This window comes from Brachionichthys hirsutus, chromosome 2 (assembly GCF_040956055.1).
Source record: "Brachionichthys hirsutus isolate HB-005 chromosome 2, CSIRO-AGI_Bhir_v1, whole genome shotgun sequence".
Classification (NCBI taxonomy): domain Eukaryota; kingdom Metazoa; phylum Chordata; class Actinopteri; order Lophiiformes; family Brachionichthyidae; genus Brachionichthys; species Brachionichthys hirsutus.
In genome coordinates, this window is record NC_090898.1 from 9550860 (window position 1) to 9568850 (window position 17991).

The 17991-nt window shown below is 42.6% G+C and overlaps 1 protein-coding gene across 1 annotated transcript; it reads left to right on the plus strand.

Annotated features, from left to right (window-relative positions):
• The first annotated feature begins 1333 nt into the window (after nt 1-1333).
• slc6a17 (solute carrier family 6 member 17) lies at nt 1334-11430 on the plus strand. The gene is made up of 11 exons (XM_068743306.1): nt 1334-1634; nt 3179-3336; nt 4578-4704; nt 6494-6675; nt 7361-7471; nt 8401-8642; nt 8743-8935; nt 9602-9794; nt 10295-10454; nt 10764-10926; nt 11068-11430. The coding sequence occupies exons 1-11, from the start codon at nt 1334-1336 to the stop codon at nt 11428-11430; spliced, it is 2193 nt and encodes a 730-aa protein (XP_068599407.1).
• The last annotated feature ends 6561 nt before the right edge of the window (nt 11431-17991 follow it).

A 17991-nucleotide genomic window follows, 5' to 3' on the forward strand; every position in this document is an offset into this window, starting at 1 on the left:
TTTATTTATGTTACTGTGTGCTGAGTCTGATGACCATTTGGTCGTGTCGCATTGTTACAAGAGTGCAGTTCTGTTTATGTCTATTGTTAGCCAGGAATCTACTGAACCAATCACAAGACAAGACGTGTTGGGATCTTTGGTCACTCCCTGCCTGTGCTGCAAAACCATAATCCTTATTTGTGAAAGACAATCAGGCATTTTTAATGTCATGACTCAGCAGCCCTGTGTTGTTACCTAACAGCACTTTCCATTTAGGAAGGCCCCAGATGTGAGATTAGGGGATTATTTTCCTTTATGGAAAAAAGAGCATTAAAGTATACGAGCTCCAAACTGTCACACTCTTTCATCATCTCCTCTGCAATCTAGAAGCAAAATATTTGAACTACTTGATGAGAAAGTAATAATGCAGACTACAATAACTGATGACATTCCTTTGTAATAACTGTAGTTTTATTGCATGGAGGCCGGCAGACAGACACGCTGCCGTTGATGCTGTTTACACAGTTTAACTTCAGTATAGGGTGGCTCGGTGGCGCAGTGGTAAGCACTGTTGCCTCACAGCGAGATGGTCGCAGGTTCGTCTCCGGCTTGTGGCCATTCTGTGAGGAGTTTGCATGTTCTCCCCGTGTCTGCGTGGGTTCTCTCCGGGTTCTCCGGCTTCCTCCCACCTCCAGGGACATGCAGCCTAGGCTGATTGGTGACACTAAATTGCCCGTAGGTGTGAGTGTGTGTGTGGCTGGTTGTCTGTCTCTGTGTTGCCCTGCGATGAACTGGCGGCTCGTCCAGGGTGTCCCCTGCCTCTCGCCCATTGACTGCTGGGATTGGCTCCAGCTTGGCCCGCGACCCGATAGCGGAATAAGCGGTTAGAAAATGAAATGAAAAAAAAAAAAAAAAAAAAAAAACTTCAGTATAAACGGACTCTGCTGTGAAATGAATTGTAATTCAATCTTTGGGTTTCGTTCACTAGAGTAAAGTGGATCACTGAAATACCTCACTTGTGGCTTTTAGGTGTGGCATTTTGAAAACGTGATAGAGTATACTGTGTACTGTATACGTCTAACTGACAAACACAAAAAACAAATATAACTCTGAACTAAGATGAATATAATAATATTTTGGGCAAATATTTATGTTTTAGAGCCTTCGGGTTTTAATTATGCCTAAAAGCTTAATTTCCTTTCTGTCTCTGTTCTTCACAGATTTAATAATAATAATAAAAAGAAGCACATCTTTCTTTGTGTGCTCCCTCCTGACATCACTGCAGTCATCCTTCCTTGGGCCTTCCTCCGCCCCTCCACCACCCTCCACCTGAAGGAGCTCCGGTGTCGTAGCCATGCCAAAGAACACCAAGGTGACCCAGCGGGAGCACAGCACTGAGCCCGTCACTGAGTCCGTGGCCGACCTGCTGTCCCTGGAGCACCCAATGGACTATAAGAGCAGTCAGATGAGCATGGGTCTGAGTCCCGGCTCCACTGCTCCAGTGAAGGCGCTGCTACCCTCGCCTGACCCAGACGCTGAGGATGGTCGGCCGGCCTGGAACAACAAGCTGGAGTACATCCTCGCCCAGGTGGGCTTTTCTGTGGGCCTTGGTAACGTCTGGAGGTTCCCCTACTTGTGCCAGAAGAACGGCGGAGGTACGTCTGCACGTACCTTGGTGCATTCTGACAGTTAACAGAATGTTAATGTGCTGAGTCTCTGCTAATCTTCAGTGAACTGAGCTGGCAAATGGGAGCATTTAACTTCACAACATGTAAAAAGTTTGATGTTATGCTTTTGTTTGGGCTCTTTAGTTGTGTTTTCCTGTCTGCAGTACATATATATATATATATAATATTTTGTTTGCAGTATATTCCACAATATGTTTCTGAGTGCTTTAATAGAGACTGTCCACTGGTTGATGTCTTCAACATAGAGCTGGGGTGGATATATCGAATATACTCGATATACCGCGTGAGATGTATGAAATGATCATATCGCGGGTATCGAGAACAAATTGTGAACGTAAATGTTTTACCGCATCGGTACGCAATTCTCTTTGGAGTGTCGCTCCCTCACTCCTCTCCTCCTGGTGCACCTCCCAGGATAACCAGCACACTCCCCCGTCCAGCTGGAAATCTTTCCTTCATGCTTTTGTGTTAAGAGAGAGCGAAAAAAAAAGTTAAGACCCCCAGGCGAGTTTACGAGTTACTAGTTCATTGAAGATGGAGACGGAGGACTTTGTTTATAAAAAACCCCACAGGGCTGGCTCTATCATCTGGCAGTGGTTTGCGTTTCGCCAGGAAGACGTGGAACAAAGAACGGGTATCTGCAAAATTGGTTTTTAGGCCATATCGTGCAGCCCTAGTTCAACATGTATTTACATTTATGAATTTCTGTTTTTCATAGGTAACACTAAATAATAATGAAGCAGATGCAGAGAAATAATAATGATGCAGAGAGATCAGGCCGAAACGACCAACGTGATAGTTTCTCCATGATGAAGTGACCTTTAGTGAGTAAATTATTTAACTAAGCTTGAGTGCACTGACCTGAGAGGAGCCCATTACGTAACTGCATGGCCATATTTTTAATTACAGTTTTATATTTTCATGTCTGTGTTATTCGTTACAACGCAGAATTCTGTTCAAGCCGACCAGCGACTTCACCATCCTCTAATCTATGTATTTATATATAATTTCTGCATTCAAGTGGGTCTGAACTTAATATCAGGAAAGATGATAATCTAGATTTTGTGTTCTTCAGCGTTATAAAATCAGGGAACGTGGGCAGCAGCACGGTAAATAGCGCTAACATCTAACCTGACTCTGTGTCCTTGTCTCTGCTCTCCACGGCTCTGTTTTGTTTTAATCACCATTCATGACGTTGCTGAAGCTGCGCCCTGCCGGCTGTCCGTCAGCGTAAGGCCGTCCTCGCCGGCTGTGGATTGGTTCTGTTACTATGGTTCCCCATCATTCCTGACATCATCACAGCTGGATGCGAATCCTGCTTCTCTCTCGCTCTCCTTTGTCCCTCCTTCAGAGATGGACCTCTCTGACAAAAGTGTTGAGCAGAGGCTATTAAATGTTGAGGCAGAGAGAAAAAGAAAAAGTGTGAACGAGGAAGTGAAGGGAGGGGATTAGTCAGATTAGCTGCATGTACTGCAGTGATGCCTCATTCCTGTGCCCCTCCTCCGTCGCAGGAGCATACCTGGTCCCCTACTTTATTCTCCTCCTCCTCATCGGCATCCCGTTATTCTTCCTGGAGCTGGCAGTGGGTCAGAGGATTCGGCGTGGCAGCATTGGGGTGTGGAACTATGTCTACCCACAACTGGGTGGCATCGGCATGTCCAGTCTCATGGTGAGTACCGCCATGGCCTCATTAACCAGTAAGGCCCCAGGCTGGAGCGCTAGGTGGGCTGCATGTCAGTTTTGATTAGCAAGATAGACGACTTGAAAGGAGGATTCACAGAGGATTGTTTCAATGAAATGCAAAATATGAAAACATTGCTCCAGAGTAACGTCAGTGTCAAATAGACCTTTCTGTCTCCGATCATTCTGCCCGTCTGATGACGTTCAAGGCCAAAGACGCTTCTCTGTTGTCTCGTTTGCCAGCAGGACAGGCGTGATTCATCACCTGAGGAACGGTGTCGAGCACCTTTCTCAAGTCCACCTGTCTGAAATGCTCCGTGTCACCGTACAAGAAAGACAGAACACTGAAAAACACAAATACTGGATAGGGTTTTGTATGCAACGACATTACACATTGATAGTAATGATATGTGAATACGACCCCCGCCAATAATAATAATATTGGGGGGGTTATATATGAATATAACAAAGTAAATGAAATGGTGCTGAAAGCATAGTCTCCATGCCAGAGGTAATTATTGTACCCCGGCCTTCAATACCGAGCCAGGGTCCTGAAACACTAAATCACTTTTATGGGACTGCTTTTGTATCTACGATGCCAATTTCCCCACTTTCCCTTCTAACAGTTAACACATGTTGGACATGTCGTGTTCCCGAGACAACAAAGTGCTGTAAAGCTCAGACTGCTTGACTCCGGCGTCTCTGCTGGACATTTCTAACGCTGTTTTACAGCAAAGCAGCACACAAAGACAGGTCATCATCAGTAACCCATCATGAACCCCCTCATGTCCCCTGTCCCATCAGAGTCATCAGCCGAAGACACAATCAGTCAGTGCCTGAGTTAGTCGTTCAGTGATCTGCAGCCTCCATCCTTCTCTTTGTCAGTTCATCTGATTCATCAGAGAGGTGAGAGAGAGAGAGAGAGAGAGAGAGAGAGAGACCGACCGATCCAGGGTTAGTGAGGGATGTGGCTGCCTGGATGTGACATCAGGAGATTCAGCTTTTCATGAAGGACCCCAGCCTCGAGTGCTGAGAGCAAACAGCTCAATAATTCATACACACGCTGACTTACGATATATGCTCGGTGTCTGTGCGTGTGTTAAGGAGAGATATTCATCCAAACAAAACTGTCTCTGTGCTGTTTGTGTTTTTAACCTTGCGTGGTAACACAATGACTTTATTCTTTTTTAGGAGTGATAAGCTGAGCTGCTTCCTCTTACTTTCCTTCAGGTTTGCGGTTTCGTGGGCCTGTACTATAATGTGATTATCGGCTGGAGCATCTTCTATTTCTTCCAATCGTTCCAGTATCCACTGCCTTGGGCTGAGTGCCCCATCCAGAGGAATGGAAGCCAAGCCAGTGAGTGCACCACACAATGCACGGCACAGTTCAATAGACAGGTAGAGAGGAAACATTCCTCTGTAGAAGAAGAAAAGAACAATGCTTCATTATTCCCACATGGGGAAATGTGTTTTTACATACATATTATAAGAAAGAAAAAAAGCAATGATGATGCAGAGTCCTGCTACGCAATTGAGTGTTCAGCAGAGCCATTCTACCAAAAGAAGGCTACGCACGGCGGCGCTTAAAGCTGCAGGACATCTTGACATTGAACCAGCTTGTCTCGCTGTGCTTCTGCAAGCAAGCAGAAAAATGGCTGCCGTTGGGCCCGTCAGAGTAGGAGAGTTCTGTTTGCTCACTATGACCTGCTTCTAGGTAGCGTTAGCTCACATTAACATCTGTACAAACTGCGAACTGGGACTGAACCCAATTCCACGACTCTTGAGGCAAAGTATAAATACTCAATCTTTATTAACAAAGTGCAACGAAAAATCACACGGTTAAAGGAAATCAATAACAAACCATTCGGCTGAGGAAAAAACTTCAAAGACTTGGAAAAGTAGCAAATTTAACACAAAATGCCACTTTGTCAAATTCAGAAGAAAGTAGCAACAAAACACAAAGACAACATAAGATGTTTAACATGTTTACACCGTCGCATCACATGCGTTTGTATTTTATTGCATCATTTAGCTAAAATAAACAAAAATAAACAAAATATGATTAAAATAGGTTGCATATTTTTTTTAATATACAATTCATGGTTCATTGTTATCATACCTAAGTTTTGGCATGCGGTTGTATTAATGATTGTTACCTATTGTTTTATCATGTTGACCTGAGAAACTTTACAGCGAGTGTTGTCTGTTGTGTTTTGAAACGTTTTAGCATAAGTGTAGATGATTTGTTCCTGGCATTGCATAAATGCTTCACAGGCTATAAACAGTTATTAACTGTGGGTATTCGTGAGGTTTTGCTACGGGGCCAAGAGTTATTTTCCACCAGTGAGGAGATAAAGGCTTCAAAACAGTGAGCATAGCATCAAATAAATACTGTTATTAGTCGAGGTGAAATTCCTGTGTGTTGTTTGAAAGACAAGACCGGAGGCAAGACTGAACCTCAGCCATGAGGAACAGGAACATCTGTGCTCCGTGGAAGCTGAGCAGGAAAGGCTGAAGTAGCTCTTTTCTTACGTTGGTTCTATGGATGAAATGCGTTTTGCTGTTAGGCTGCTGCCAAACCTTCCCTTCCAGCTCACGCCAGCCGTTGTAGATTTCAGTGAAAGCATTTTTTATTTAATTATATATATATAGATAAAACATGTTTGTATTTTTGACTTTTTAACATTCTGGAGTTATTAAGACGTGTGCTTGGATTGCTTGTGTTGAAAACCACAATGCCCACTGGATTCGGACTCTATAAATTCAATTAAAAACTTTATGTTTAGAATGAATTAACAGCCACGCATTATTCCAATGCTAAATCACCATTTGAATTTCAGATCTGAATTATTATTATTATGTAATTCACATTTTGTCTTGTGAATTACACCAAAGACCCCCCCCCCCCAATGGCTTTGCATTATTCCCCTGAATGAAAGGTTGCCGCAATGCATCACATAATCATTTAGAAGTGAATGCAGGGGAAAATGCTGCAGGCGTTCAGCTGTGACTGGAAACACAATTTAAAATAATTGACTCTTGAAATGTTTTGTGAAGGGAAGTAAAGCTTTGGGCTCACACTGACAGATTGTTGCACTCATTTTAAAATAAGATCCATGTCCCTTCTTTCCTCGTTGCCGCTGTAGTGGTTGTTCCTGAGTGTGAGAAGAGCTCGGCCACCACTTACTTCTGGTACCGTCAGACTCTCAACATCACCAGCTCCATCGATGACACAGGCGGCCTGAATTGGAAGATGACCCTGTCCCTGCTGGTGGCTTGGATCTTGGTCTGCCTGGCCGTCATCAAGGGCATCCAGTCCTCCGGGAAGGTACGGAGCTTCCATGGCTTCACACCGGGCCAGTGTTACATGACCACACCGGAAAGAACTGCACGCCGCTCTTGTGTAAAGATTATTTGGACCAAAGCTTCTATTTATGATTTTTGTTTTATGGATGATTCATCCAAATCTGAGTGTTAATGCTTTTTTTGGTCAGAGGCACAGCGCTAAAGCCTGTCGTCAGCCCTAGTCTATTTTTGGATTTCATCTACAATATGGCAGAGAGACGCATGCAACATTAATGAGCTTAAAAACGAATGCAGCAAAGACCAATCGAGGATAGAGATGGAAAATGCCCCGTTTGGCAACAACATGAAGAACATCCTGTAATCTGGGTCCACAGAGTGATTCATAAACCTCAGTGTAACAACAAACTGCACAGATCGCCAAGGATTGTCAGAGTTTTAAACACTAAAACTACGGATCAAATTATTACAGAAAAGTCAGTCCGGAAATTAAATGAAATGCTGCAGGAAGGATTCCTGACTCATTGTTCAGAATCCCAAGTCGTCTTCTCCACATTTGGTGAGATTTCACTGTTTCAGTGACAAAGAAACACAAAGCAGTTTTGGTGTTTGATTCATTTTGCATTTAAGTGTGTGTCTTTTTGTGTGTGCGTGTGTGTGGCATCAGAAGAATCCGCAGCAGCGCTCAGTAACTTTCTTTTCTCTCTTAGGTCATGTACTTTAGCTCTCTCTTCCCGTATGTGGTGCTTTTCTGTTTCCTGGTGAGAGGGTTGATGCTGAAAGGAGCGGTGGATGGCATTGCTCACATGTTCACCCCGAAGGTGAGAGACAACGTGGCGGTGTCATAAACCCAAAAATAAAGAGACGCTTCAGTAGACTTTTTCCCCAAATGAAAAACATACCACGCTGAAGTAGTGTACTATCGTGTTAAGCTTCATGCAGGCTTGATCACTGAAGGACTGAACCTGACAGATGCATCATACGTAGTACTTTGCCCCTTCAAACTGTTCATCCAGGAGTGATTATTATTATTATTATTATCACCATCAGATCTATGTCAAGTCTCATGGTAATGTTGCCCTCTGTTGGCAAATATATGTAATTACACAAAGATGATGTCTTTACATACTGTAAAAAAAAAGAAAAAGAAATGATTGCTTTAGTTTAGAGGATATCATTATAGAATGAATTATTTTTGTCTGCCAACATCAAAATTTAAAGAGGGAAAAGGGCAGAAAGATGCTTCATTGTTTTAGTGGTGCCTTAATAAACTGTGACATTATTGTATTTTAAAAATAATTTATCTTTGACTTGCAAAAATCCATCATGGATTATTAAAAAGCAGCACGCAGCACTTGAGTTGAGATGAAGCTAGGAAATACATTCTTTGTGGTTTTTACTGAACATTTTTCCACATTTTACTGAATATTTTTCCTAGTTTCAGTTCCCACAGATTCACATGTGGACATTATTATAAACACATGTTACATGGCCTGGAAATGTGCGATTCTGCAGAAATGTCTTTTTCACCCTGTTTTCAATTCCACATTTTTCTAAAGTACCGTAGTAAGGGGGATGACATGAAATCAAATGCAGAAAACACATGATGCAGTCAGTAGTAGATAATCATTTGAATATTGTTGTGAAGCCACAAGAGCGCCAATGTCGACGTAGTTCTTAAGGGTGAAGAATGAAGATGCTAATTTGATGTTATTTAATCTTTGACCCCCCCCCCCCATCTTGTCGCCAGCTTGAGAAGATGTTAGAGCCACAGGTGTGGAGGGAAGCGGCCACTCAGGTCTTCTTTGCTCTCGGCCTGGGCTTTGGCGGCGTCATCGCTTTCTCCAGCTACAACAAGCGCGACAACAACTGCCACTTTGATGCCGCTCTGGTCTCCATCATCAACTTTGTTACCTCCATCCTTGCCACTTTAGTTGTGTTTGCGGTCCTGGGCTTCAAGGCGAACGTCATGAACGAGAAGTGTGTTGTCGAGTGAGTGTGCAGGAGCTGCCTGATTCTCTCTCTCCGGTGGCGTTTGTAGCCCTCCTTCATTTAGACTTGTTGTCCCCCCATCATTTCTGTCCATGTGCAGAAACGCAGAGAAGATCCTGGGCTTCTTAAACACAGGTGAACTCAGCAGAGAGCTCATCCCTCCCCATATCAACTTCTCTCATCTGTCCAGCGAGGACTACGCAGAGATGTACGCCGTGATTAAGACGGTGAAGGAGGATGGCTTCGGTCAGCTGGGCCTGGATGCCTGTCTGCTGGAGGACGAGCTCAACAAGGTCAGATAGGGGAGAGAGTTCCCCAGATGAATGGAAAATACGATTGTCTGAACATTTGTTAATGATAAGTTATTTATTTATTTATATCAGTGACAGTACATGTTAAAAAAAACATTTCAGTCAATATGCCAGAGTTAGCTAAAAGGCTATTTTTCATCTGCAGTCCCGAGACAGACGGTAAAAGTCACCCTAAAAGAATAGACGTAAAAATTACATATTTACAGAACAATAACAATACATAAAAATAAAAATAAAAAAAACACTAAGCTAAGTAAAACACAATGGACCAACAATTTGACACATATCAAACAGACAATGAAAACATTCACAAGGCAAGATGGCAGCAGGGAATAAGAAAAACTAATCATTATGTTCTGGAGCAGGTGCAGGAGATTATTGCGCCCATGATGATGAACACACGCTTCATGAGGGAGCAGAAATCTACTGGTTTAGGCTGGTTTAGGTTGATGATGTCAGCAGCATATTTAAACAGATTGTGCCTCTAGATTTGACTGATTTCAGTTCTGTACATTCTACAGAACCAGCTCACTTCCCTTAAATGTCTTCTCTTTAGATAACGAATTGAAGGATTGTGATTTTCCAAACAGGATCACTCCATTTCTTTTGACCCTTGTAACCCTCCATCTCATTCTCTCCATCCTCCAGGCAGTTCAGGGCACTGGCCTTGCATTCATCGCCTTCACAGAGGCCATGACACATTTCCCTGCCAGTCCATTCTGGTCTGTCATGTTCTTCTTCATGCTGATCAACTTGGGTCTTGGAAGCATGATCGGCACCATGACTGGCATTACCACACCCATACTGGATGCTTTCAAGATCCGCAAAGAGATCCTGTGTGGTGAGCTGACTGTCTTAAATATATGATGTGTAACAAGGTTTATGGTTTATAAACAACTACACCTTTTAAAACGCATTTTTGTTTAGTTTGTGTGTCGCATCACAAATCTTTCAATCAAAGACACATATCTAATTTCTACAACATAGCATTGCCAAAAGCGTCGGGAGGAAGTCAGCAAACAGGACTAAAAGTGATGCGAACGAACAATCACCACGATCATCTGTCAACATCTCTCTATTTGTTACATCAGATAGCTTCTCATCACCAGTGGTAGTTGTTTAATAATAAAAACAACAACTCCCATGATCCAACAGTATATCACTCCATCATCAAACTTGTGGGTTTTTTTGGGGGTGGGCTTGTCATGGTTTGATTAAGAGACTCCTAGTGGAATAAAGTATGAACTGCAGGTTTGATTACTCATCTTAATCAAACGCAAGTTCTTTTAAATTGTTTGAGACTCATGCATGATGATGAAAGGATTTTCACCTCTTCCTCAGTGGTTTGCTGCATCATAGCCTTCCTGCTGGGTCTGCTGTTTGTGCAGCGTTCAGGGAACTACTTTGTCACCATGTTTGATGACTACTCTGCCGGTTTGCCTCTTACTGTGGTCGTAATCCTGGAGAACATCTCTGTCGCCTGGATTTATGGCACTAAGAGGTAACACAAGTTGACTGAAGTCATTTTCAGGGAGTTTGGGCATAATAAATAGTTGCCAGCTGTGGCCATTTTGAAATGTCCTGTAACATGTGATCTGTTACGAAAGCTCTCAATTAATCTAAGTACCGGTAGTTGCAGCCACACTGCCATCATGAATCAGCACTTAGCTTCAGAGTGAAATATATCTCGGGAAACACACAAATTAACAGCTACAAACGAGTCTGTATTAAAGAAACACCCAAAGCCGATGAATGGAAACATTTCTAGCAACTTGAATTTCTTGCCACTTAATTTCTTTTTCGTTTGCAGGTTCATGCAGGACCTGGAGGACATGCTTGGCTTCAGGCCGTATTCCTTCTATTTCTACATGTGGCAGTACGTGTCGCCAGCTGTCCTGGTCATTCTCATTATTGCTACTGTCATTGAGATGGCCGTCAGCCCTGCAGGATACAACGCATGGGTGGAGAATGAGGTCAGTTTGATGCTCCTCTCATGAATATCTGTGTGTGTGTGTTTACAGCAAGAAAGAAAAGAAGCACCAGACTTCAAAACTGCCCTTCTTTTCTTTCTCATTCTTCTTCTCCACCACTTATTTCAACCTCTTCTGTTCCAGGGTGCAGAGCGTTTCCATAGCTACCCTCCTTGGGCTTTAGCCATGGCCTACGCCCTCATTGTGTCAGCCATGCTGCCTTTACCCGTGGTCTACATTGCCCGACGCTTCAACCTGATCTCAGACGGCTCCAACAAGCTGTCCATCTCCTACCGTAAAGGCATGATGAAGGACATCTCCAACCTGGAAGAGCAGGACGAGCAGCGCTTCATCCTCAGCAAGAACCCCAGCGAGGCTCCTTCCCCGATGCCCGCCCACCGTGCTTATTTGGGTCCTGGCGGCGCCCACGAGATGACCAACACCAACTATGGCACGAGCACCAAGACAGGCTACCAGAACATCGGCTCGCCCGAGTCTGAGCTATGATCCACCGAGGTCACAGATCCTCCTGTCTGTTAAACCCTGGCCCTGCCTGGTGGGGGTGACACAGGAAGAGAGAAGGGATGACAGGAGAAAAATCTGCTGCCTATTATTGCAGCTTCATCACACACACACACACCTTAACCCCATGCCGAGTCCGTTTATCCTACGTTTTCTTTTTCCATCGCTTCAGGTGTGTGTTTCTTCTCTACTTTCCCACCATAGGATCCAAGTTATTCACTTCTTTTTAATCCCAGCTGTTATGATGGGATCGCCTGAGCTCAGGTCTCGCCAGATACGACTGCCTTTTCCCGTCTGTCAACAGATCACAAGGGCAGAGAAAGAGGGACGCAGATGGACGTTGGAGATGCCGAGTGCTGTTACAGATGTAGTAAGGTCTTGCTGAGACGTGCAACAGCATTAAATTGCTTTACTGAACCACATGTTCTCCATTTTGGAAAAGGTTATTCTGGAGAAACATGGATATGTGTGGGGTTAGGATGGAGGGAGACTTGGCTCATATGGCAGCGTTTCATATCTTAAAATCAAAATTATTACAAGCACGTCCGTAAAAGAATGTAATTAGTCATTCTAATAATGCAAACAGTGTTATAAGCACATCTCATCTGTTTATTGAGGCTATCATGCATCAGCAATAACAACCAGTCAAGGTAGGGTCCTCCGAAAGCTGGATCCCCTTCCGTCTCCTACGCTCCCCACTGATGTAGAATAATGTAAATATGTGTCGTGCTTTAGTCTCAGATGTCACAGTGAATCGTGTGTGTGGTGTGTGTGTGTGTATACATACAGGAGCAGTGCAGAATGAGTGAACACTTTTCATTTCTTCATTTTCTCCCCGAACACAGAAGCACACGCGGCCGCTGTGACTAAAGCTAAAGAATCCCAGTGCACAGAGCCGCGCTTCTCTTTTAAACAACCTTTCTCTCAGACAAACAAGTTGTTCCCCAGGAGTCCACCAAATGCCATCCCTGTGCAGTTGCAGCTGCAGCTGGGCCTGGACAAAGCGTTTCCATTTTAATCGGTCGTTTCAGTTTTACTAAACGCCTTAGAAGGACTGAGGTGGCTGCGCACTGACAGACGAGGAGCGTTTGGTGAGCTCTGTGTTTGTCTGTCCACATGTAAAAGAGGCAGACCTGAGAGGACACGTGTGCACCCCGACACACGTGTCATGTGCAAGTGTGTGTCAGTGTGCGCTTCACTGTTGAGTAAGAGCTCCTGGTGACCCGGCCTCTTTTAAAATAACTGCGTTCCCCAGGGGAAGCTGTGGCAAGGCAACGCAGATGCGCATCCTCTCCTGCTGTGGAGGAGGGAGAGGAGAGAGGACGCATCTTTGTCTGGCCCATATGCATTTTTGCTGTTTGTTCAGCAATATTGCGATGAGGCTTTTTATTCTTCTTCAAGAATACATGATGTTATGGTTGCACTGAGCAACGGCTTCTCTTCATCTACAGCGTATTCCGAGAGGAGGCTTTTTGGGTTTAATTGCTGTACATTCTTCAACATTGTTTCAGAAGCACTGCAGTCTACAATTTGATGTCTTAGTGTGTAGTGTGTGGAAACTGAAGCCTTGATTTTAATTTTCATGTCCAGCTTTGTGTGTCATGTGGGTATTATGTGATTCTGTTTGTAATCTGTTGTAATACACATATTTGACCACTAGGCGTCAGTGGAGCAGTAAATAATTCACCTGCCCCTCCCTGAGACAACACAAATACTTGAGACTGAACAGATGTATTATATGAAGCACAGTCAGTCACATTGTTCGGTGCCTAAACAGCATCTGCGTGTCGTCTATTTGCCTTTTTACGTTTGTCCTTTTGATTTCTTGACAACGTTGTGCTTTTGTGTAAAAGACTGGACGAATATATTGGCTCATTCACTTGGAGCACTTTAATTAGGCAGGCTGGAGACCCTGGAGTTGGTTTGTTCTGCACAGATTCAACAGATGCTTGGCAGAGTTTACACACTTTGACAAGAATGTTGTACTGAGTACTGTAAGTACTGAGCAATCACGATGAGCAAAAAAGAAGAGTCAGCTGGACTCTGCTGAGCAATATTTATATGTGTAGAAAGAGACGAGAGGGCTAGATTGGATAAGATTTATTATTATTTATCCTAAAAGAAGAAAATGCTGATGCATTAAATGTGACATTATACATCACATGGTTTGTGTAATTCTATCGTGAAGGGTCAAATTATTGTCTATTACTATTTTTTTTGTGTGGTCTTGTACATTATTAAAATGTCAAAGTGTTTAAATAGACACAATTGACATTAAATGGAGTAAAGGGTATTGAAATGACACTGTAAGAACACAGCAATAGAAATACAAGGATCATTTCACACTGGTCTCCCCCGAACCACAGGAAAGAGGCTCGTCCCCATCTTAGATTTGTTAAAATATACAGTAAACACACATGTGCGGTACATGCATCTACACGTACGTAAACCACACATTTTTAGCCAGATGGCTTGTGACACAGAAATGTCCGCTGAATGTACTACAGGGGTACGAGTCAGACTTACAGTAAAGCACATTTGGGGAAAGCACAAGGCAGTGAGCTCAGAAGAGCAACCAGTCCCACCAGTCGATGGGTTATGGGCGAACTGGATAGAAACGCTGAATAAACCTTACACAATGAAATGCACTGACATCTTAAAAAAAATAAACCCTTTGTGTTTTTCTCTCCTGTATTGAAGCTACAGATTGATCTGTAGTATCAAAGTATGTCAACGTGAGCTGATACTGGTGTGGAGGATTCTGCACACACAGAGCACAAGCAGAACTCCTGAGTTCACGTAGCTTCATCCTCACCTTTAAACGCAACACCTGCTGCACGGCAGGTCTCACTGCCGACATTTAAAAGCACTTATTCTGCACACAGGAACATTTCTCATCATATTGGGTCAAATTTTCTCAAAAGTCAAAGGAACTGATATTTATGTTTATTGTATACAAAGATGTCAACTCCAGGGTCTCTTTCTATTTGTTGGCTGGGTTGTATTATATTCTACCAATTGTAGAACTTAACTGTTCAATTACTGACATTAACTTGACAGCTATAGAGTAATAGTGGAGTTAATTCTGTGAAAATAGTCTTTTTGTGACCAAACAAAAATATTTATATTATTTAAGACAATTTATTCTGTACATATTGATGTAAATTATAAAATCCCACTATCTACAGTAAGAATATATATACTTGATCTGTAAATAATAATTGTATATTTTTTAGCTATTTTTTGATTTTTGTACTGTGGGAAATGTTACTTTGGTGTTTGTTGGTTTCTGGTGTTCTCAATCAAAATAGTCGTAACTGTTTGAGTGTGTTTGTGTAAAAGTAAACGTATATGTCGGTTTTGTTGTATAAATGTGTGTATTTTCCTCCCTCAGTATTGTGTGCTTCTAATCTAATCCAGCAGGTTAATCTTGATCCTACATCGAACTTGGACCTGTGTTATAAACTATCTCATCTCTGTTTCTCTCTGTTTTTCTCCACTGGAACTGCCAGTGACTTCCAGCACAAAATAAGTAACACAATCAAATGAAAAAGTAGGATTTTTCTTTGCTTTAAGTAAATTATAGATTGTAAAAACATTAAAAAATTAAAACCATCAGTTTTATGAAACAGATCACTTTGCTTTTGTGTCATTTATTCTGCTTCATGTGAAAATCCAAAAAGGTTGAGATTTTTTTTCTCTCAAACTAAACTAATGAATTCTGAAGCTGGATCTGCCGCCGCTGCTAACAATGACAAGTAAGTTTTGGCGACACAGATTCTATGGGTTGTTTTGTTTTTTTGTCTTTGTCCTCCAGGCAGTTTCACACTTCCTCTGAAGAACTTCAAACCATTTTATATCCTGTAAACAAAAGATTTCCCACCAGACGACGTACACGAAAGGGGCTGAGGTGGCTTGATTATCCTATCGCAGAGTCTCTTTGCATGCTCACTTTAATAGGTATTCCACCTGCGTGTTCCCTGATGATTATCTAGAAACAGCTCTGGCAGCCAGGGTGCTTTCCGATTTTCCCACTGCTACACCACCTGATCCAGGAAAAGACTGTCTGAGGACATTTTTCACTCTGAGCGGCATTTTCTTGGCAGCTCGGGATTGCGTGGGCTGAGATTCATCGGTCACATTTTCACATGGCTCATTCAGCTGCCGACAGCTTCCACAGCAGTGGCCAGATGGTCCTGTGTGAGGCTAGCACAGGCGACTATCCCGTCAGCCACGACAGCTCATTCCTGTTTGACCAGCTATTCTCACTGCAAACAACAATGAACTTTATCAGCATGTCCAATGAAGGAGGCTACCTGGCACTCAGCAGGAAGAAACACTGGGATTTTAGCTCAGGAGATGCTTGTTGTTGTTGATTTATTTTACTTTACATATGTCGATATCGATTTTCATGTGGAGAGCAGTCATAATCATCTGGTAGAAACAGGTACAGGAGGTCACTGAGATGCGGCTGTTTCCGTTCCCTTTGTTTTTTCCTGTTGGATAAGCAGCAAATTGTGTGCGAGGCTTCAATATGAGCTCGAGGAGGCGTCAGGTATCTGACAGTGAATGGAAGCAAGAAATAACGAGATGATGAACAAGAAATGAAATGTGTATAGATCCTGCTGAATAAGGAAATGTGGATTCTTTTTGGACCTGTGCTCAGGCCTGCTGCGTAAAAGGGGGTCCCAAATCCAGCCTGTTGGCCCTTTGTTGCATTTGTGCTGAAGAGTCAGGTTTTTTTCCAGTTCCAAGTCTAAATATGATTACTTCTTCAAAGTCAGATAATCCGCCCTCATGCAATAAGAAGTTACTCTGAAGGCTTGCAATCGGTAAACAGAAGAAACATCAAACGTTTATCAAGTACACTGAGTATGACAGAGGACTTGAAGCTAGTACAATATGTCTGATGAACAACAGTGGCGCCTTAATGATTCCCAACCTGCCGAGGGATGGCCTCATCACTAATGCATTAGCCATTTAGTGTTTGCTGGCCCAGTCATAAGGGATGATTGGGCCCATTCAACCTTTCTGCTGGAGTGCAGCCCTGATCCCCCCCCCCCCCCCCCCCCTACATAATGACGGCTAAAGAGCAGTGGCCGCTGATTAGACTGCTGCAAAGAGAAAACACGTGTTCTTATTGATTTCAGAATCATACTAAGACTTCATTGTATATACAAGTAATTACGCTGCTGTGAATTAGACGGGCTACAGTGTAGATAGAAATAAATGTATGTGTTTTTAAGGAAAGCAATAAGTGCTAAAAAAAATTAATTCAAAACCTCCTGGGTTTCACTTTTATTATTATTTTATTATTTATTATTATATATAATATTATTATCTATTATTATCTTCTTCCATTTCGAAGTGTTTAAGGAGATGGCTCCTATCTAAGTGGGCCAGGCATTTCATAGACATGAGAGGATACAGTGAAGAGCGAAATGCTCATACTAATGGCTGTGTTATTTCCTGCCTGTCTTTAGGCGTAATAGCGAGACTCTTACTGTACACGAGACACTCCTCCCGTCATTCTCTCTAACATGAACCTACTAAATGGTAGTAGAGAGCTTTAAGAGAGGCAAGTCGAGATAACATAAGTGCTGCGTAGCTGACAGTAGATTTACAGGAGAGATGTGGCGCCACAGTGGAAGTGTGACCCAAAAATGAGTCACATGTCCCTCTACTTCATGTTCAGAAATAAGGGCAACGTTCACATGGAGTCTTTTGTTTGAACTCAGGTCATGCTGCACAGTAGTACGGAAAAAAAAACTTTTTACTTTTCATGGGTGGTGTATAAAGACACCAAGAACAATTTCTAACCTTTAGGTGATGAGCCAGATTACCATGTGGATAGTGTAGATCCAATTAGGAGGGGAATGAGCTGCTCGGCGGAGGTCTGCGCTCTGAGTGCTTTTCTAGTGGCTTTTGTTCCCACCTTCAGCAACGCTTTCCACTTTAATCATAAGCATGAAACACTCTGGAACGGTAGTGAAAACTGTCTTGTACTCTAACACTCATACAGCTGCAAATGGACATTTTGGTTCCAGTTTAAAGTATAATTCTGATTTATCAAAGCGTTGCTCTCATTTCTATTATTTCAACTCCCATTTTAAGTCGTTTTATGGTAATATTAGTCTTACTGATTTTGTAAGGCATGAACAGTTTTTACAGCAAGCTGGGAAACACAAACATCATTGTTGTTTGGGAAATATAAAGATTTGAATAACATAAAACTGAAACCATCTTCTTATTTAAATAAGGGAAAACAAATAGATAAAATAATAGATTTTCTTATATGTCTTGACTTAAACGAAAATAAAGTCAGTTAATCCTTTCAAACATTTTTCCTCTTCTTCATCTGGTTGCTTTCAGGAAACACAGGAACCATAATACATGATTTATGATGAGGTTCTTTTACGTTGGGCATATATTGGAAAGTCCACATTGCTTGTTATTGGCCGTGCTCTAAATAGAATCCTCATGGAGCCGTAAATGTTTGTTATTCCACCAGGGGAAAATAGAGGTCAACGTGGTGTATTTTCCACA